At 34.6% G+C, this 18,129-nt stretch overlaps 3 protein-coding genes across 4 annotated transcripts; 1 reads left to right on the top strand and 2 right to left on the bottom strand.

The window, feature by feature from the left end:
- Nucleotides 1-1,562: 1,562 nt before the first annotated feature.
- Nucleotides 1,563-2,622, top strand: LOC121263443 (protein SRC2-like). The gene has a single exon (XM_041166331.1). The coding sequence runs from the start codon at nucleotides 1,666-1,668 to the stop codon at nucleotides 2,500-2,502; it is 837 nt and encodes a 278-aa protein (XP_041022265.1). The 5' UTR covers nucleotides 1,563-1,665; the 3' UTR covers nucleotides 2,503-2,622.
- Nucleotides 2,623-3,875: 1,253 nt separating this feature from the next.
- Nucleotides 3,876-4,902, bottom strand: LOC121263845 (histone H2A.1-like). The gene is made up of 2 exons (XM_041166923.1): nucleotides 4,586-4,902; nucleotides 3,876-4,278 (listed from the first exon to the last, which is right to left on the bottom strand). The coding sequence occupies exons 1-2, from the start codon at nucleotides 4,790-4,792 to the stop codon at nucleotides 4,054-4,056; spliced, it is 432 nt and encodes a 143-aa protein (XP_041022857.1). The 5' UTR covers nucleotides 4,793-4,902; the 3' UTR covers nucleotides 3,876-4,053.
- A 2,943-nt stretch (nucleotides 4,903-7,845) lies between these two features.
- LOC121263444 (ATP-dependent DNA helicase Q-like SIM) lies at nucleotides 7,846-17,384 on the bottom strand. Of its 2 annotated transcripts, none has more exons than XM_041166332.1 (16): nucleotides 17,271-17,384; nucleotides 14,819-15,369; nucleotides 14,504-14,723; nucleotides 14,299-14,409; nucleotides 13,811-14,000; nucleotides 13,207-13,549; nucleotides 12,812-13,008; nucleotides 12,089-12,145; nucleotides 11,198-11,278; nucleotides 10,932-10,995; nucleotides 10,601-10,700; nucleotides 10,433-10,516; nucleotides 10,164-10,251; nucleotides 9,207-9,323; nucleotides 8,987-9,079; nucleotides 7,846-8,376 (listed from the first exon to the last, which is right to left on the bottom strand). In XM_041166332.1, the coding sequence occupies exons 2-16, from the start codon at nucleotides 15,351-15,353 to the stop codon at nucleotides 8,017-8,019; spliced, it is 2,640 nt and encodes an 879-aa protein (XP_041022266.1). In that variant the 5' UTR covers nucleotides 15,354-15,369; nucleotides 17,271-17,384; the 3' UTR covers nucleotides 7,846-8,016. The 2 variants fall into 2 exon arrangements, with proteins under 2 accessions (XP_041022266.1, XP_041022267.1); XM_041166333.1 differs by having other exon boundaries at nucleotides 9,207-9,320.
- Nucleotides 17,385-18,129: the final 745 nt, after the last annotated feature.

Raw genomic sequence — 18,129 nt, 5'->3', positions numbered from 1 at the left:
ATTTATCTAGAATTAAATTATAACGTTGCGACAATTGAACAGACACTCACTTAGGTTGTGTTTAGTTGTTGGACTAAATTTAACTTAGTCCAACTTATCTCAAACTATTTATTGATAAAATCTACTACTTTTTAAACTTTTTATAACAAAGTTAAACTCATCTCAACAAGAAAAAAAGTTAAACTCATCTTGATACAATTTATAAAATATTACTATTTACAATTCAACTCTTCTCAATATACAAACTTACTCTTTCAACTCGTTTGAATAATGAGATAAGATAAGATGATTTTAAATAAAAATTAAAAATTAAATAAGTTAAATTATTTTTTAATATTATTATTATTTTAGAATTTGAAAAAATTAAATTATTTATTATATTTTGTATAAAAATTTTAAAAAAATTATAATAATAAAATAAAATAAAATAAGATAAAACTATTTCTAGGTCATCCCTATCCACACGCACGCTGTCCAAGTCTCGCGAAGTTTCATGATGCGAAAGGGATGAAATTCCTTTCCGTCGAAGAAAAAGCCTTACAAATTACTTGCAATATTCACGCGTGGAAAACACGTATTTATTCTTTTTTATCTCATATTTATTTATAGAAACGATAATACTAAAAAAAAAAAAAATTCTTAGCTAAATTTATTTGAACAGAGAACATCAATCAATAATTGAAAATAACAAAATTCAAATAAAAAGAACGAAATTACTTAATTAAAAAATATATATTCTCAAGCAAAATTACTTAATTTAGAATATAAATTTTAAAATTTAAATTTTACAAATCAAATATTCATATTTTAATGATATGTTGTTATGGTCTATCCATCGATTTAAAAATAGAATAATTTATTTGTCTAGAATTAAATTATAACATTGCAACAATTGAACGGGTAATCACTCAGGTTGTGTTAGGTTATTGAATTAAATTCAACTTAGCTCAATTTATCTTAAACTATTTATTGATAAGATCTATTACTTTTTCAACTTCTCGTAACAAAATTAAACTCATCTCAACATTAAAAAAAAGTTAAACTCATCTTAATACAATTTATAAAATATTACTATTTATAATTCAATTCTTTTTAACGTACAAACTTATTCTTATGGCTCGTTTGGATAATGAGATAAAATGATATGACTTTAAATGAAACTTAAAAATTGATTAAAATATTATTTTTAACATTATTCTTATTTTAAAATTTAAAAAAATTAAATTATTTATTCTATTTTATATAAAAATTTTAAAAAAATTATCGAGATAAAACGGTTTTTATATTCCCTTAAAACCATCCCTATCCACACGCACTCTGTCCCCAAGTTTTACGAAGTTTCATGATGCGAAGGGGATGAAATTCCTTTCGGTTGAAGAAAAAGCCTTTCACGCGTTGAAAACACGTATTTATTCTTTTTATCTCATATTTATTTGTTTATAGAAACGATAATACTAAAAAAAAATCTCAACTAAATTTATTTGACAACGGTTAATTGTCGTCACCTCCGTTATATCCTCCGCTCTTTTCCCGAAAGACACCCTCCCTCACCCTCCTATATATATAATCATTCCAACCACCATCTGTCATCCCAATTTCCCACGCTCATCTTCAATTCCTTGTCTTCTGGAATTTCTTCCCCGATACTCCTTTTTCTTCTTCAATATGGAGTGCAGGCCTTTGGATATCGTAATCGAGTCCGCAAAGGACTTGAAGGACGTCAATCTTTTCTCCAAGATGGATGTCTACGCCGTCGTTAAGATCGAAGGCGTCTACAACCTCAAATCATCCACCCAAAAGACGCCCACCGACAAAGACTGTGGCACCAGCCCCAAATGGAACTTCCCCGTCAAGTTCACCATCGACGACGCCGCTGCTAATCAGAACCGCCTTACCCTCGTCATCAAGATCAAGTCCGACAGGAGCTTGGGTGACAGAGAGATCGGCGAAGTCCATGTGCCTATCAAGGAGCTTTTGGACGGTTTTGGCGATGCCAAGGAAGCGAAACACGCTACTTATAGCGTCAGGACCCCGTCTAGGAAGACGAAGGGAACTCTGGATATCTCCTACAAGTTCGGTGAAAAGTTCACCGCGCCTGAGATTAAAAGCAGGCAGGCAGAGCCGGTTATGGCGTACCCTGCGGGCTATGCCGCTGGATCTAGTGGCGCTGCCGCGTATCCGCCACAGGGAGCATACCCACAGCCCATGTATGCGCACCCACAGGCTGCGCCGGGATATGCTGGGTACCCACCTGGGGGATACCCGCCGTATCCACAGTACCCTCCGCCTGGCGGGTATCCACCTCAGCCGGCTTACGGGTACGGTGGATACGGGGCGCCGGTGCAGCAGCCACATAAACCAAAGAAGAATGGGATGGGAGGGATGGGGTTGGGGCTTGGAGCAGGATTGCTGGGTGGGTTGCTAGTTGGAGACATGATCTCGGATGCTGCTTCCTATGATGCGGGATATGATGGTGGTTTTGGTGATGGGTTTGATTTTTAATTGTTATTAATTTGTCTTGACACTTGTTTTTAATTGTCTTCAATTCGTTTTAGATTAGAGCGATTTCTGGGTACGTAAATGGAAGTATGAGGATGTAATATCATATTTAAAAAATTCTACAGATTTTGCACATATATGTGCTTTTGGGTTTATATATTTTTATCCAATGCAATTTTTTATTTTATTTTTTGTGATCACTACACAAAAAACAACGCTATGCTTGGAGCAATCTGTTTGCACTAGATAAGTCTAGAACTGGTTTGCACCGTCTTTGAATTCATTTTCTTCAGAGCCTCCTCCTGTCAACAAGAATTGTCTTTTGTTTCCTATTCTTTAGATGATTTTTCATAGTACATAATTAGAAAAAAAGATGAATGAACCATATCCTCTCCAGATTATTCTATTCTTGGTCTTTGACGAAGGAATCTCAAAGATGAATGAAAAAAAGATGAATGAACCACATCCTCCAGATTATTCTATTCTTGGTCTTTGACGGAGGAATCTCAAAGCAATTGACCTCCAACTTTCCAACTAGAAAGTGGCTTCAGCCGAAAGTAGAATTTTTGTTGGCAGGGCGTAATTTTATTACCTAAATTTTGATTTTTAAATATATTATCTATCCCCAACAACTTGGACTAATTTGCTTTCAAGATTAAAATTTTAAATTTTTTTATTTTATTATTATAATTTTTTTAAATCTTCATATAAAATAAAACAAATAATTTATTTTTTTAAAATTTTAAAATAAAAAAATATTCTAATAATAACTTATTTTATCTTTTAACATTAATTTCAACACATTTTATCTCATCTTTAAAAATAAACGACACCTTAGTTTTTAAATTCCATAAAGTTAGCGTTCCATTTCCATTGATAAGGTGGATAGAGACAAATCAAACACAGATTAAGCTCACGGTGCTAATAACATTCCCAAAGGTAACGGATTGGATTAGATTGGCACACAAAAGGGAAACAAACTAAAATAACAAAAATAAAAATTATGAGTGAATTTCTTAGCATAAAGAATCGCAAAAGATGTACTGCAACATGTACAGACATTACAGCCAGAGCCAAACGAGATGCATCAACATTTTCTGAACCGGCGTTACTCACGTTGACTCAATATATCGACAGGATTTCTCCGGCATAAAGGCAAATGAAAATCCAACATTTTAGGCGCCAATTCATTCGTAATTTTCATGTTACAATTTATATTAACAAACTGTAATTATAGGGTCACATAAATCCGATGATTTACCGGACGCACGATAAGATTATCGGTTCCCAGTAGACCCAGTGCGGTATGCAGTTATGAACAAACAATAAAGAAAAACGCAAAAGGCAAAGGGGCGCATTTTGGACACCTGCAAAAATAAAGAAAACAGGCAGCTTTCCATTTAACTAATTTTGAATTTACCATCTACAATTCCGCAACAGAAACTTGCGAAAAGGGTGGGAGAACCCAACGGAAATACAAAAGCACTCCAACCACCATCCTTGATGTAATACTAAAAGAAAACAACTACTTCTGTTATTCTATCTTTCTCGAGTTTAGGCTTTCTTGGGCGACTTGGAGACCTTCTCGGATTCGGAAGTAGCTGTTTTCTTTGGCAGCAATATTGGGTTGATGTTTGGCAGAACTCCGCCGTTGGCAATGGTGACGCCTTGAAGCAGTTTCCCAAGTTCCTCGTCGTTCCTCACAGCCAAAAGCACGTGCCTCGGATTGATCCTGTTTTTCTTGTTATCACGTGCCGCGTTCCCTGCCAATTCCAGCACCTGCATTTCATCCCAAGCATTCTGTTAGAACCATAAAAAATAGAAGATGCCGAGAAAATACAAGGCAAACAAATGGGGCTAGGTTGCGAATCTGAGTTTTGGCAAACAAAATAACCTGGATCTGAAATTTAAACATTCAGATTCCTCACATTTACGTTTTCGCCAAACAAAGAGCAAATAAAAAAAAAAAAAACCGCCATTATCTGTTTCCCAAGTTTTCAACAGCCAAACACAGGGAATGGTCAATCGAGATACATGGCACCATGGAGAGAAAGGGGCTAAAGAGCTTGGTAGGATCCGGAAGTACCTCAACGGCAAGATATTCAAGGACTGCAGCGAGGTAGATCGGAGCCCCAGTGCCCGTTCTCTGGGCGTAGCGACCCTTCTTCAAGTACCGAGCGATCCGACCCACGGGGAACTGGAGCCCTGCCTTGATCGACTTCGACACCGACTTCTTCCTGTCTCCACCCCTTCTTCCTCCCGCTCCCCTCGTCGTTGTCTTCGCGGCCTCCATTGGAGAGAAAATCTACAACCTCTGTGAACTAAAACGATCCGGTTTTTAGGCAGAATGAGGTATGGATCTTAAAGCGCTTCTTTCGAATTTGAAGTGAATTTTCAAGGAACTGAAGGCGGCATTTAATTTATACTGATGGGTGAAGAGCTATCCTGACTTCGATCGGACGGCTACATGTTGCCACGTTGGCGATCCGTGTTATGGTCCTAAAGCTTCTCACAAGATGACGGGTGTGTCAGTGAGACTGCCGCCAAAGAAGTGTGACACGCTGGCGATCCGTAGATTTCCCACCTCGCATAGATGGTGATCTAACGGTCTTAATTAAGTCACGTTGGGCATCCATGAGGTATTGGTTTCGGCCAATGGCACCGTCTCTTATACGCTGGCAATCCGTCGTAGCCGAGCTTGGTAACCCTCACAAGTGACAACCATTATCAATAGTGGAGCTAAATGCAAATGTAAATACATATTTAGCTAATAATTTCACTTTTTTTACTTGCATTAGATTAATAATATGCAAATTTTAATAAGATTATATCTCGTATATAGTTGTATGTTTCGTTTTGATTTATTTTAATTGATAGTAAATTTACTGGTATATTCATGAAATGCGAGTATTTTGTAATTTTTTTTGACTATTTGATGGCATTTTTTTTTTACTTGCTTTGTAGATCGGCTGGGTTTTATTTTTTGTATTGGATTTCTTGGTTTTTTATGACTCGTTGGTGTTGTTGGTGGGATATGTGGTTGTTGGTTGTTGTTTGTTGTTTGCTCTTTGACTAATTGATGGAATTTTTTGTATTACATATGTATTCATATAAGGGAATGACATTGATTTTGATACATGAAATTTGTATTGTAGACAACTTTCTAAAATTTGTATTAAGTTGATGAAATTGGCATTGGCAGCACATGCTATCATTTGTTGACGAGATTGGTGTATATTTGTTAATATTCAATTTTAAGACAACACATTTGGTGTATATTTGTAAATCTTTGGTTTTAATTGTAAAATATATTTAAAATAAATTTTAAGAAAAATAATAATAATAGCAAAATAATAATTTATTTTTATTTTTATTAAAATATGTATAATTCAATGTAAGAGTTTTTCTTAAATGGCAAAACAACTTTCAAAATATGTGATTTTACACTTGCATTTAACTATACCAACGTCAATACTCTAAGGTATTAACCACATGAGAGAGAGTGAACAGATTTAACTTAGGCTCATTTGGATGTTGAAATGGTCTCAATCTATCTCATTTCATTTTAACATCCGAATATCACTCAAACACAAATAATTTTAAATTTTAAATTTTAAATTTTTTATCTAATTATTACCTAATCATTATAAACAAAATAAAAAAATAATTCAAATTCTTTTAATTCCAAAACAAAACTAATATTATAACAATATTATTAATCTTATAAAATTTTTATTCAACTTTTTATCTCTTATGTCCAAAAACTCCATAAAAGATTTTAACCATCTCACTACTGTTTATAAACTATTTCAAACTTTCACTACTATTTAGCTTATATATTGCTTGGACTATATATTTCAAACGTTTGCCGATACGATCAAATTTGGCTTAGAAAAGTTGGTAAAAGAGTCAACTATGGCTTAGGTTTGCGTTTGGGTAAAGAGATATTTTGAAATATTTTATAAATAATAATAAAATATTAAATAATAGTGAGAAATAAATAAAAAATAATAATGATAAAAAATATATATACAAAACTGCGCATCCGGGGAATCGAACCCGGTCAGTACCGTGGGAGGGTACTATGATACCACTACACTAGATGCGCTAATTTTGATAATTTACTTGATGTTTATTATATAATGTCTTTTGATCTCTATTAAATTCAACCTCTACCGACTTTTCTCTAAGTTCTCCTCTCCTTTTCCACTAATGGAATATTTTATTGAAATAATTGAGAAAATTCTTTAAAGACATTAAAATAGTGATAATTGTTGTGGAAATTCAATGAAAGCGTTGCATTCAAGAAATATGCGATAAAATAAAGAATCCCAAAAAGAATGACAAGTGTCATCGAATATATTTGATCTGTTTGTATATTCTCTTGTTAAATGATTCTTGTGATCGCTCTCTTGCCATGACATATACTTGAATGCATAAGACACCCCAATGATTTACACAAAGACCTGCTGCAATAACTACAAAGGAATTGCTGGTTTATTTTCTCTTATATATTCACTTTGAAAAAAATTTATTTATAAGCTTTATTTTACGAGAATTGCTACAACCACAAAAAAATTTTACAAAAATAAACTCACAAACTAATATAATTTCATGTAATATGTTAGATCTACTTTAGAATCTGACGTATCGCATCAAGCCACGTCAGTTTATAAGTTTACTTTTGTAAAATTTCTTTGTAGCTAAAATATTTCTCTTATTTTATACACACTCAACATATCATTGGTATGAAAACTTTTTACGTCAGCTATGCTAAAAAATAATTGATTTTTTTTTTTTTAAAGTTATAGTAAGTCCCACTACAAGTGATGATGTGTTAACACATTGACTCGTGTAGCAAAACTAATTTAGTTCCTCATAAATTAGAAGGAGAGTTGCTTTGCATGTACCAAGAATAAAAGGAAAATAAAGGAATTCACATATGGCTATATTAATGAGTACATTACGCCCATTCTACCTCTCAATCAATCTCATTCTGTCCTTCAAGTTTCCTCCATTTTGTTCTAATTGGATTTTCAAATGCGTGAGATTGCAATTGAGGCTGTCAGTTTGAGTTCATGCATTCGATGGCAAAGCAAAATGTTATCGACCTGACAGACAATGACTTGTAAATCCATCCTCATTCCACCTCCACTCCAATGCTACCACACAAGTTCTTGCTTTACTGCTACAAATTCTCGAAATTAACTTCTTCTCTAATTCCATAATTCCGTCAAAAGCCTGTAGCCTCATTGGCATAAACCCCAGCCTCCAAAATGGAGTTCTTGGATTCGAAACCACCCCAACCCCCCCCCCCCCCCCCCCTTTTTCCCTCTAAATGTATAAAAAAAAAAACTTCTCTAATTCCTTTCAAATATGATATGATATGCTCTTTAACATGCAGTGCATATACAAAACCCTGCTTTTCAAAAATTTAATAACTGTTATTGAAGATCAAAACAACCCAATCGAATCTTAAAGATATGTTTTATGCTATCAGATTCAATGGCACCTTGATCACTGATATTTTGAGAGTTTCGATTCTATCCTTCCTCTAACTGTTCTTAAATCTGGGTTGCGTTTACTTGATTTTCTACTTCGTGAGGTTTGTGGTCCTCGCCGCTTTCGTTTCCATGGCCCAGTTGACCTTTCTGGCTTTCTATTCGATTGCACTTGCATCCTCTCTAAGCGCTGGCGTCGGATCTCAGGATCTGCCCAGCCTTTTCCCCATTCTGTGAAAGTTGTACAAGATTTACGCTTGCTCACTGACAGCAGCATATCTGCCTCCGGATAAACATAAAAAAATTGATCCTTTTCAGATTGCAAAAGTTCCAGGCCGAGTTTTGTTGGCTTTGGGAATTGAATCTGAACATGAATCTGCACAAGACAATCGATTTAAAAATGATGGCACACAAGACTAGCAACACACGATCAAGGACATGCATGCATACGAACTCAGTCACAAAAAGGAAATACCAACGCATGAGGTGCTATCAGACGTACAAACATAGATGGAATCATGGAACTTGTTTAGACGTAGCTCCTAGTTTTAGATGGGTGCAAACAAGTACTTTGCTATTTCCATCCCCAGTTGGACTGTGCATGGGAGGGACGTTAATGACCAACAACTTTTGATTTCGGTTTACAAAACACATCTAAAATAATAAAAATTTATGATGTAGGTCCCTGATCAAATATTTAGTCTCGATATAATGTCAAATTCAACCAAACTATGTCATCGCAAATGAGCATAAAATTGCCTGAAGTTCTTAATAACATAAAGCAGACTTGGTCTATAGTCCAGCAAGTCATGCTGGGGCCGACCAGCACAGCTGGTTAAAAACTCGGCCAAATGCAGAAGCTAGAATAGCTTGGTTGTCCATATAATTACCTGGGCATAGAACTTCTCAAGGTGTTGCCACTCACTTGGTCATATGGACTAAAGATTGGAAATTGGCATGGGATAAATCAATTTTTGATTGTATACCTTCTCATCTGCCTCTTGGATGTATCCTTTATCTTCCATAATCCGTGCAAGACCTCGCCACCATAGCAGATCAGTTGCCACAAATTTTTGTGACTGCATGTGGCCATCAGATAAAAACAAACAAATAGCAAGAATTTGAGAAACGTCTTAAACCCCGTATAAAACATCTGGCACACACATTCCCACCCCTGCAGAACACACAGAGGCTAAATTTAGTCACCTGCTCCCTTATTTTACTAACAAGCATTCTGAGATTCGGCATTTCCATAGAGTGCCGTTGCTTCCTGCCAGTGCATGTAGCATCGTCATATGAGCCATCCATAAAACTTTCCTTCTCCTGAAATTCATTGGGTCTCAATTTTAGAAATAACAATACTTATATAACCACCCTCCATCCATGAGGACATGATGTATCCATCAAGAGTTTTGTTATTTACAACTCATTGTGTAAACATACTACTTGTTGTGGAGCTCATTATAGTTATAAAATGCCAAAATACCAATACTACTTTATGCTAGTAGCCGATGTGACAAGCTTCAATATCAGTAGTGTATTGGGTGTATTAATAAGTATGCTTGCAAATAGATTTTTTTTTTTTGTCCATCAACTACTAGGAATTTCAATACTAATTGCATTTTGAAAATTGGCAATAAGTTTTTTAAGAATATTCATATATATATATATATTGATATTATCAGATCATTTATTAAAAGATAATTTTTTTCCTATCAGCTTAACATTTTTGGATAATTTGTAATTTAATAAATTATAATAATTCACATAACAATTACCGATCAAAAAATAATTCACATAACAATAATTCTAAATTCAAACCTTAACTCCATCGAACCTCCTATTTTACTTAAATTGTTCCACATGTTATGCCAATTTATTAATTTCGACATGCCGCTTGAGATAGAGTACTGGAACACTCATTAACAATTAAATTAACCTTTCTCTACTACTGTAAGTTTTTGAAATAATTGATGCATTAACACACATGTACATATGTTCATATGTCAACATGAATGTATATGCATATTTATACCATGGCAGAAAAATATGCTGCCAAAATATACCAAGAAATAGTAAAAAATAATAGTGTGGCACATATATTGCATGCTAAAACCAAATATATATGACAAGTAATGCAGGTAAATCATGAATTGAACTGACATGATGAGCAGCAATAGCCTGCATCAACACGTCTGCCTCCTCTTTCAAATTCTGCATTTCAGGAGGTCCATCAACACAAACATCACATCTGCATATTAGATGAGTATACCATTTAGCCATAACTAGAAAAAAGGAATACTAACCATGGCATTGTAGCATACTCATTGCTTAATGTTACAGAGATGATAATTATAGATTAACCTATATAAAATTTAAATAAAAGAAAAATGTATTGCTGATATCCTGAAATGAAATGAAGAGATACATACAAGAGACACTTCTCATAACTAAAATCCTCCCCAAAGTACTCCACAAGTGTCTTGGCCCGACAGCGAGAAGTATTCATGCCATATCTGTAATTGTATCATAGTATGTCATAAAATTTTCAAGACAAAAGGAAACAAAGATAGCTGCAAGGAAATGCATGTGACATTAACCTGAAACAGTCAGATAGCATCTTATATGCTTGTTTCGTCTGATCTTCACTTCTTTTGCTCGGCAAGAGTGATGGTACTCGTGTTAGATTTGCATACAGAGCTGTTCAGCAAAAACACAACACATTCTATGTAACTCTTTATACAACATATTTGCTTTTATAACAGTTTACAGCACCCTGTTGAATTATCTAGACTTCACAACAGAGACCATGCTCCACAAAGCTGAATAAGGTGAGCAAGGAGTTGAAGATACAGGCATTAAGCCGAAAACAAAAAGCATGTGGGAGCCGTAAGCAATAGAAATAAATTGCTGACTAAGAAAAAGAATTACTGCAATCTGCTAATTTCCCATCCCTGCCAGCTCGACCAGCTTCTTGATAGTATGCCTCCAAACTCTGGAAGCAAACTGATGATTAGAACAAGCTCACGTCACCAAATATCTTAAGATTATATTGCCATGCACAAGAGTAGCAAGTTTACAAACAGACAGATCATTAATTGACAATAATTTTATTCATAACAGTGAGTGCATAAGTCCACCAACAAAGAAATGAGAAACCCAGTAAACATTTTATATATTCAAATTTAAGGGATTACCTGTGGCCAACCATAGTGGATAATTCTTCGGACATTCAACTTGTCAATTCCCATTCCAAAAGCAATTGTTGCAACAACAACCTGGAGGTAGAGGAAAAATATAGTTGAGACATATTGAAATATTCTATCACCAAGTTATGCTTGTGAAATAAATAGAAATAATGAAGTATATAAGATTACCTTTCTAGATAGATATATGATTGATAGGAATAAAACTTTAGCTTCCACGAACCAAAATGGAATACAAATGTTATGAGACCATCTAAAATCTCTCTTGATGAATTTGATTTTGAATCGAAGTTATTTTATATTAACAAGACGTAAAACATTATAGTAATGACAAGAAAAGGCTAAAATGGACAAGTCTTACTTTTCTTCTTGATCTAATATTTGAGTCTCACCAAGCTAGAAACAATATTTAAACAGTCTTTCCATCTGTTAGTATTGAAATATACAGCATAGGCCTATTTAATACGAACTAATAGAAGTAAATTATTCTATAGGCACTATTTGCGCACAAAAGTAATATCCTAATTTCCGATTTGGACACCAACTTGACTCTTAATTGAGAAAAGACATATATAAAGGATATTCCCTTCAACTAAGAAAATAAAATTAAAAAAATTCATACCATTTAGGTACCTTTATCAGTACATGCCTCAAAATATTGCAATATTCAAACATAAAATTCCGCACATATAAAATCCATCTCTTTTTATTGAGCAAATTATATATCACCCTCCAACTTCTTCCAGGGAGAGTAAATTATATTCAAACTAAAGCTTATTGCCATAGGAAGCTATTAGTCATAAAAGATGGCATCTATGGACGTATAAAACAATCCTGACTTATCCATTAACAGTATCATCCATGAAGAATGAAAGCCCATACCTCTAAACTGTTTTCATGAAATTCCTTGTGAACCCGCCTTAAATGTGATTTTGGCAACTGAGAAAAGAAATAATCTCATATTAATCACATACCGAACAGAGAGGGTTCTAAAGTTTAGAGCATGTGATCAACACAATACTATAGCAAATGTTACATGAATGACGAGCTGGTAGAATTAATGAGGGGGAGAGTAGGACAATCATATAGCAAAAATAAAAAAAACAGAAAGAAAGTAAAACAGGAAAGCAATCATTGGCAAGCAGGGCTCAAAAGTACATGATAATCAAGTATATTATTCAATTGCTAATGCGTTCATCCACCTGATTTCCCTGTCTATTAATGTTTCCTCACCATCATATATTCTGCAGCCTTTTCTGCAGTAAATTCTATTTATCTCGCATATAAATTTCAACTTTTAGCTACAAGAAAACTTTTTTTTTTTTATCGGTAAACAAATTTTTATTGATCAAAAGAGAGACAAAAAGAGCCCAAGTATACAGGACATATACATGAGCACATCTATGTCTAGTTTAGAGAAAACTGGGGTTCAGAAATTTGGGAAACCACACATTTCTGCAAGAGAATTCTTTGTTGGTCTAAGAGATTGCCTTAGTGGGAAGACAAAGTCAGTGAAGCACGTTAGGATCATAAATAGAAAAAAAAAATATCACACCATTAGGCATATAAATACACTTATAGTAAATTGTCATGTGCAATACATACTGAAGCATTATAAGCAGCAGCCTTCACACCACGCCCACAAAGATATTTTGTGATGTTCAATGTCTCTTTTCTAGTAGGAACATATATAATGGTCAATCCTTGCTCTAAAGGCTCATTTGGTGGATTGACTGTCTTTGATAACCCACTCGAACCCCAGCATGCACGAGGAGATTGCCCACAGAATTCACCAAAGGCAACTGCAAGAATAAAAGTGATCGAAACATGAACCAAAAATCATTGATTTGCAACAATTTTAAAAGTTTAGTTATGCAACATAGTTAGTAATTTCAATGTTGAAATTAATTTCAAGTTCTAATTTACTTGTACCGACCAAAGCAACAGAACAGTAGTGAAGAAAAAAACCAAACAGTGGAAAAAAAGAAGAAGATCGGTACCATCCCAATCATCCACACCATGAAAGACATCCACATCATTTTCCAAATATTCAATGGACATTTCTTTTCCCTTCATAGCTGTTGACCCATTTTCCTTCATTGAATATGGCTCATCAATATCTCTGTCAGAATTCGAATCCTCAGTGTGGTTTAGATCATTTCGAGAGATTCCATCTGCCTTATATATGCAACTAATATCAGGGCCATCAGATGCACCACCTAATTCTTGTGACATTATAATCTGTTTCTTGTAACCAGTCTCTCTCTTTCTGACGTAAATGTCTATCAGTTCACAGAAATCCTTCCCATAGGAAGATGGTGAAGATGTTCTACTATGTTTTACCTGTAAATAGCAGCAAGTAAATCATAGAGATTTTTTCAATAACAAATATGGATGTTTAGTCAGAGGCAATGTCAAATACGGTGGTAGAACAAAAAACGATAATGAAAACAGTAATAGTCAAATAATGCTTAAAAATACGCCATCCAAAAACACTTGCAACTTTCCTCTTGGAAAGCAAACCCTCAAATTGGAAATCTCATAGAAAGGACCAATCTGGAAATAATGCCTGAGAACATGCTAAAAATACATTAAAAACCTCACCGAAAACTGAAGATTTGACCGGAAAAATGAAGTAAGCACAATCTTTGTCTCCTTTGACATGGATAGAGACTTAAGAATGTCTTCTCGAACCCGTATTGTGGCAGTAGCAGTCAATGCCATCAGTGGTATATCAAATTCTAAAAATTTTAAATTGCAAGCACTGAAGTTCTCCCGCAACACAGACAATCGCCTGAAACAATACATAAGTCAAATAATTACAACAACTCTAATCATCTAATACAAGACCTACATTGATGGGCCTCAAAGGAGCTCAAAGGCACATTCACAGACAATGTAGACATATTGGTTACTAATACGCAATAAACAGGTGATCGTTCTTGCTTCCAAGCCAAGAGGTGAAGGGCAAGTTGTATGCACATGTGAAAAGGAAAGTAATAATATGCAATAGTTACAAACAAATCCGACGACTGCTGCTGATAATAATAATAATAAAAAAGAGCATTTGGGAAAAATGGAAAATCATAAACCTGTAATCAGGCCGAAAATCATGGCCCCACTTGGAAACACAATGGACTTCATCAATTGCAAATAAAGCAATTCCACGACTTTCTGCAAGCCTCTGAAGTGGTTTTATCAATCTGCAATAGTGGAGATTGTATTTTCTTTTAACTACAACAGGAAAAAAATCCAAAGCCTCTTTAAAACACATGTCACATAGGATATGATTTTTACCTTAAAACTGTCTCTGGACAAACATATATTATGTCATACATGCCTCTCATTGCTTTCTGTTCCACAGAACTATCAGGTTGCCCAGACCCAAGAAAGCAAGCAGAGACCCCGTGTTTTGCAAGTTTTAAGCACTGATCATGCATCAAGCTAATCAAGGGGGAAATCACCACTACAACCTTCCCTGTTAATAATGCTGGAAGCTGAAAACACAGTGATTTTCCTATAGAAAGGCAATTATGTCAAAGTAATTAGCACCCACCCAAACAAATAGTAATAGGTACATACAGATAGATACATAAAACATACGAACATTACCAGACCCTGTTGCAGCAAGAACAAGGCAATCTTGGTTAGCAAACCAGGCAGCCAATGCTTCCTTTTGGAAATTCTTCAGAGATGAATAACCAAAATGATTTTGCAACAGACTGATAACTTTCTTCTCCCAATCTGTTCCAATTTCTAACTCTTGAGTGCAATCCCTATGGTCCTCTACATAAGAAGGCGACACATTTGATCCAGACACCAACATATCAGGTACAACATCAACCTTGCTTGGTTTTGGTCTAGCTTTGAATTGGAAATGGTCCAGTATGCTAGACTGTCGCGTTTCACTTGAAGGATGCAAGGAGGAAAAGGCTCTCTTTTGCAGAGCCTTTCTATTGCCCGTGGAACATCTAGAACTACTTGACGTGCCCCCACCATTTCTACAAGGACCATTCAAGATATAGTCAAGTGCATCAACAAATGATGGACCCCTTGCTTTTACACCTTCTTTGACGGCAAAATCCTCAAATCCCATTTCAATCAATTTTTCAATGACTTGGTCAGAAGATGTATCATTTCCATCCATTATATGAAAGTGTTCTCTGAGGAAAAATTGGATACCAAAAAGTCAAGGTTACAACAAGAACAAAGATGTATAATTGAAAAAGGATCAATCTCCTGTGATGTCCATGCAGGTAGATATCCAAACTCTAACATATGAAACCTTAAATCAAATGTCTTTATATGAAAATAAGACAAGACAAACTCCTAAGCAGAGAACTATTCATTCACAAATTTTCCCAAAAGCAACACTGTCTTAGTCTTTGTCCTCAAAGAGATAAATTGGGGGGAATTAAAAAGTCATGGCTAAACATAAATTATCAAAAATTACAGGAAAGGGAAAAAAAGTAATAAAACGCAACGATGAGAGGATTGTCTCGGAGAGTATCAAAGATACAACGTCAAACACCTAATTAGCAGGGAACCAAAATTGAAGATAAATTTCATAAAAATGAATAAATAAACATTAATCACAGCCTAACACTAATTTCAAATGAAAGAAAAAAGGGAAACCCAGTCCTACTAAATTATTCATGTAAATCTAACCCTATATCTTCTTTTTTTTTTTTTTTTTATAAGTAAGAAATTTATTGAAGCCACGTAATTAGGCATAGCCCAAGTACACAGAAAGTATACACGAGAAAACACCTAATTACAAGCTAAAGCTGAAAAAAAGCACGAAATTCATTGGGACTAAACCCATCCATTACAAGAACAGAAGCCCAAAGCAACAAAGAATGAAAAAAGAAAGCCCTAATCCCATCCACAGAGAGTTCTCTATTGTTGAAACAGCGACCATTCCTCTCGTTCCAAATACACCACATAAAGAAAGAGGAACCATCTTCCAAACAGCTGCTATTTGATGATTTCCTTGAATCCCTCTCCAACAGGCCAAACGATTCACCACATTCTTAGGCATCACCCAAGCAATGTCAAGCTTGGCAAAGACCTCATCCCACAAAGCCCTCAACACTTCACAATGAAGAAGGAGATGATCCGCCGATTTTCCACACCTTTTGCACATAAAGTACCAATCTGTTACTACAATACCGCGCTTTCTCAGCTTATAAATAGTAAGGATTTTCCCATGAGAAGCCAACCACCCAAAGAAACGGACCTTAAATGGCACTTTGCATCTCCAAATATATTTCCAAGGGAAAAAATCAGTTCAGTATAAGGCTGTGACACCAAAACCTTGTAAATCTAACCCTAAATGAGGCAGAGGGACAAATCAGTATCCGAAACTCATTGCTAAAGACTTAAGGAGCAAGTGATCTCACTGGGGGGAAAAGGCATAAAAGCATTAATCAAGCACAATCCATTCTTTGCACAGTCAAGGTTTTTTCTTTCATTTGCTTTAAGAATTATATCAATAAAAAGAAACAAAGACATAATTTTTTTTTCCCGTGACTTTATAAGCAACCTACTGGAGAGTCAGCAAAAGTCTTCTTTAATACAACTCAAAAATTTATAAAAATCAAATAATCAATGCAAATCCCTACATGTCTTTTTATTGGCACTAAGTGCCCGGAACAAAGTCTTAAGAAATCCGGGGAGTACACAAGCTCTCGTAAAGAAGTTTCCACATGTGTAATTCGGATAGTTTAAGGAGAAATTCTCCTGTCCGATAGCCCCAAAAGTGTGAATGCAAACTCCTACATAAAAACACTCAGTTGGTTTTCATTGTGTACAACCTTTTCCTCTCCATTGTCGCAGCGACCAAATAATGCCTCTATTGAAAAAACAAATGTTCTATTCCGATTCCAATTAATCAAACGTTATAATATTAATTGCAGAAGATCATCGAGAAGCAACATCAGATAAAAAAGACAAAATTAATGGCGAAATTATTACAATGAAAAATATAATCAGAAAACCTGAAACACACTCCAGGGAGAGAGAGAGAGAGAGAGAGAGAGAGAGAGAGAGAGAGAGTTCTGACGTATTAGATGCGTTTCCCGCCAGACGGTGCGAAACTTTGAATTCGGGAGAAATTTCTGAGAGTTCGCACTTCGCAGGGCAGGTGGGTCATAAGGGGCAAAACATATTTCACATCGGAAAAACTCACGCAGATTAGCAAGCAAGTCTTGCTGGTACATTACCTTTGGATGCAAAATCCAGACGACGTCGTATGGCTCAGATCTGGTGGGATACGTTTTATTTTTCTCCAGACGAATCAATATATTTAGTGGGTAATTTTCTAAGTAATTTTTAGATAATTTTGTGTAATACTTTCTTCTTATTATAAGATATTATATTAAAATTAATATTTTTTACAATCAGTTTTAATAACATGACATTTTATATTAATAATTAATATATATATATAAAATTAAACACAAGGCTTTTGTCTAGGAAAAATGTTACTTTGTCCAATCAACTTGTCTCATCATTTTGATACTTCATATATTTTAATTTTTTTCTTTACTTAATAGTTAAGAAAGTGACTTTTAGTATATTGATATTTTTTTAAAAATTTTTTTAAAATGTTTTAAAAGGATAAAAAATTATGAAAAAAAAAATAAAAGGGTGATAATTTTGGCTTAGCAGTGAGTTGCAGCGGACTACTTTGAGCGACAGAGTAGCACCACTCTTTCTTTGTTGAGATTGAAAAATTTTATACATTATATTATCATTTCACTCTTATCCTATTATATAAGATGTGGTGTATTTATTACCACTAAATAATATGATAAATATTACTCTATAAAATATCATCTAATGATAATAAATATGTTATATCTTATATGGTGGGATGAAAATAAGATTGTATGGAGTATGACATTACTCGAGATAAGAGA

The sequence above is a fragment of the Juglans microcarpa x Juglans regia genome, chromosome 4S (genome assembly GCF_004785595.1).
Source record: "Juglans microcarpa x Juglans regia isolate MS1-56 chromosome 4S, Jm3101_v1.0, whole genome shotgun sequence".
In the NCBI taxonomy this organism is placed as follows: Eukaryota; Viridiplantae; Streptophyta; class Magnoliopsida; order Fagales; family Juglandaceae; genus Juglans; species Juglans microcarpa x Juglans regia.
This window is presented reverse-complemented; position numbering and strand designations above follow the sequence as displayed.

Excerpts from the sequence above, each read along its gene's own strand:
- LOC121263443 (XM_041166331.1), top strand. The coding sequence starts at position 1,666 with ATGGAGTGCAGGCCTTTGGATATCGTAATCGAGTCCGCAAAGGACTTG.
- LOC121263845 (XM_041166923.1), bottom strand. The coding sequence starts at position 4,792 with ATGGAGGCCGCGAAGACAACGACGAGGGGAGCGGGAGGAAGAAGGGGT. Across the intron at positions 4,279-4,585 it reads TTGAATATCTTGCCGTTGAG|GTGCTGGAATTGGCAGGGAA; the intron begins GTACTTCCGGAT and ends GATGAAATGCAG.
- LOC121263444 (XM_041166332.1), bottom strand. The coding sequence starts at position 15,353 with ATGGATGGAAATGATACATCTTCTGACCAAGTCATTGAAAAATTGATT. Across the intron at positions 14,724-14,818 it reads TCTTGCTGCAACAGGGTCTG|GAAAATCACTGTGTTTTCAG; the intron begins GTAATGTTCGTA and ends GCCTTTCTATAG. Across the intron at positions 13,009-13,206 it reads TGGTGTGGATGATTGGGATG|TTGCCTTTGGTGAATTCTGT; the intron begins GTACCGATCTTC and ends TTATTCTTGCAG.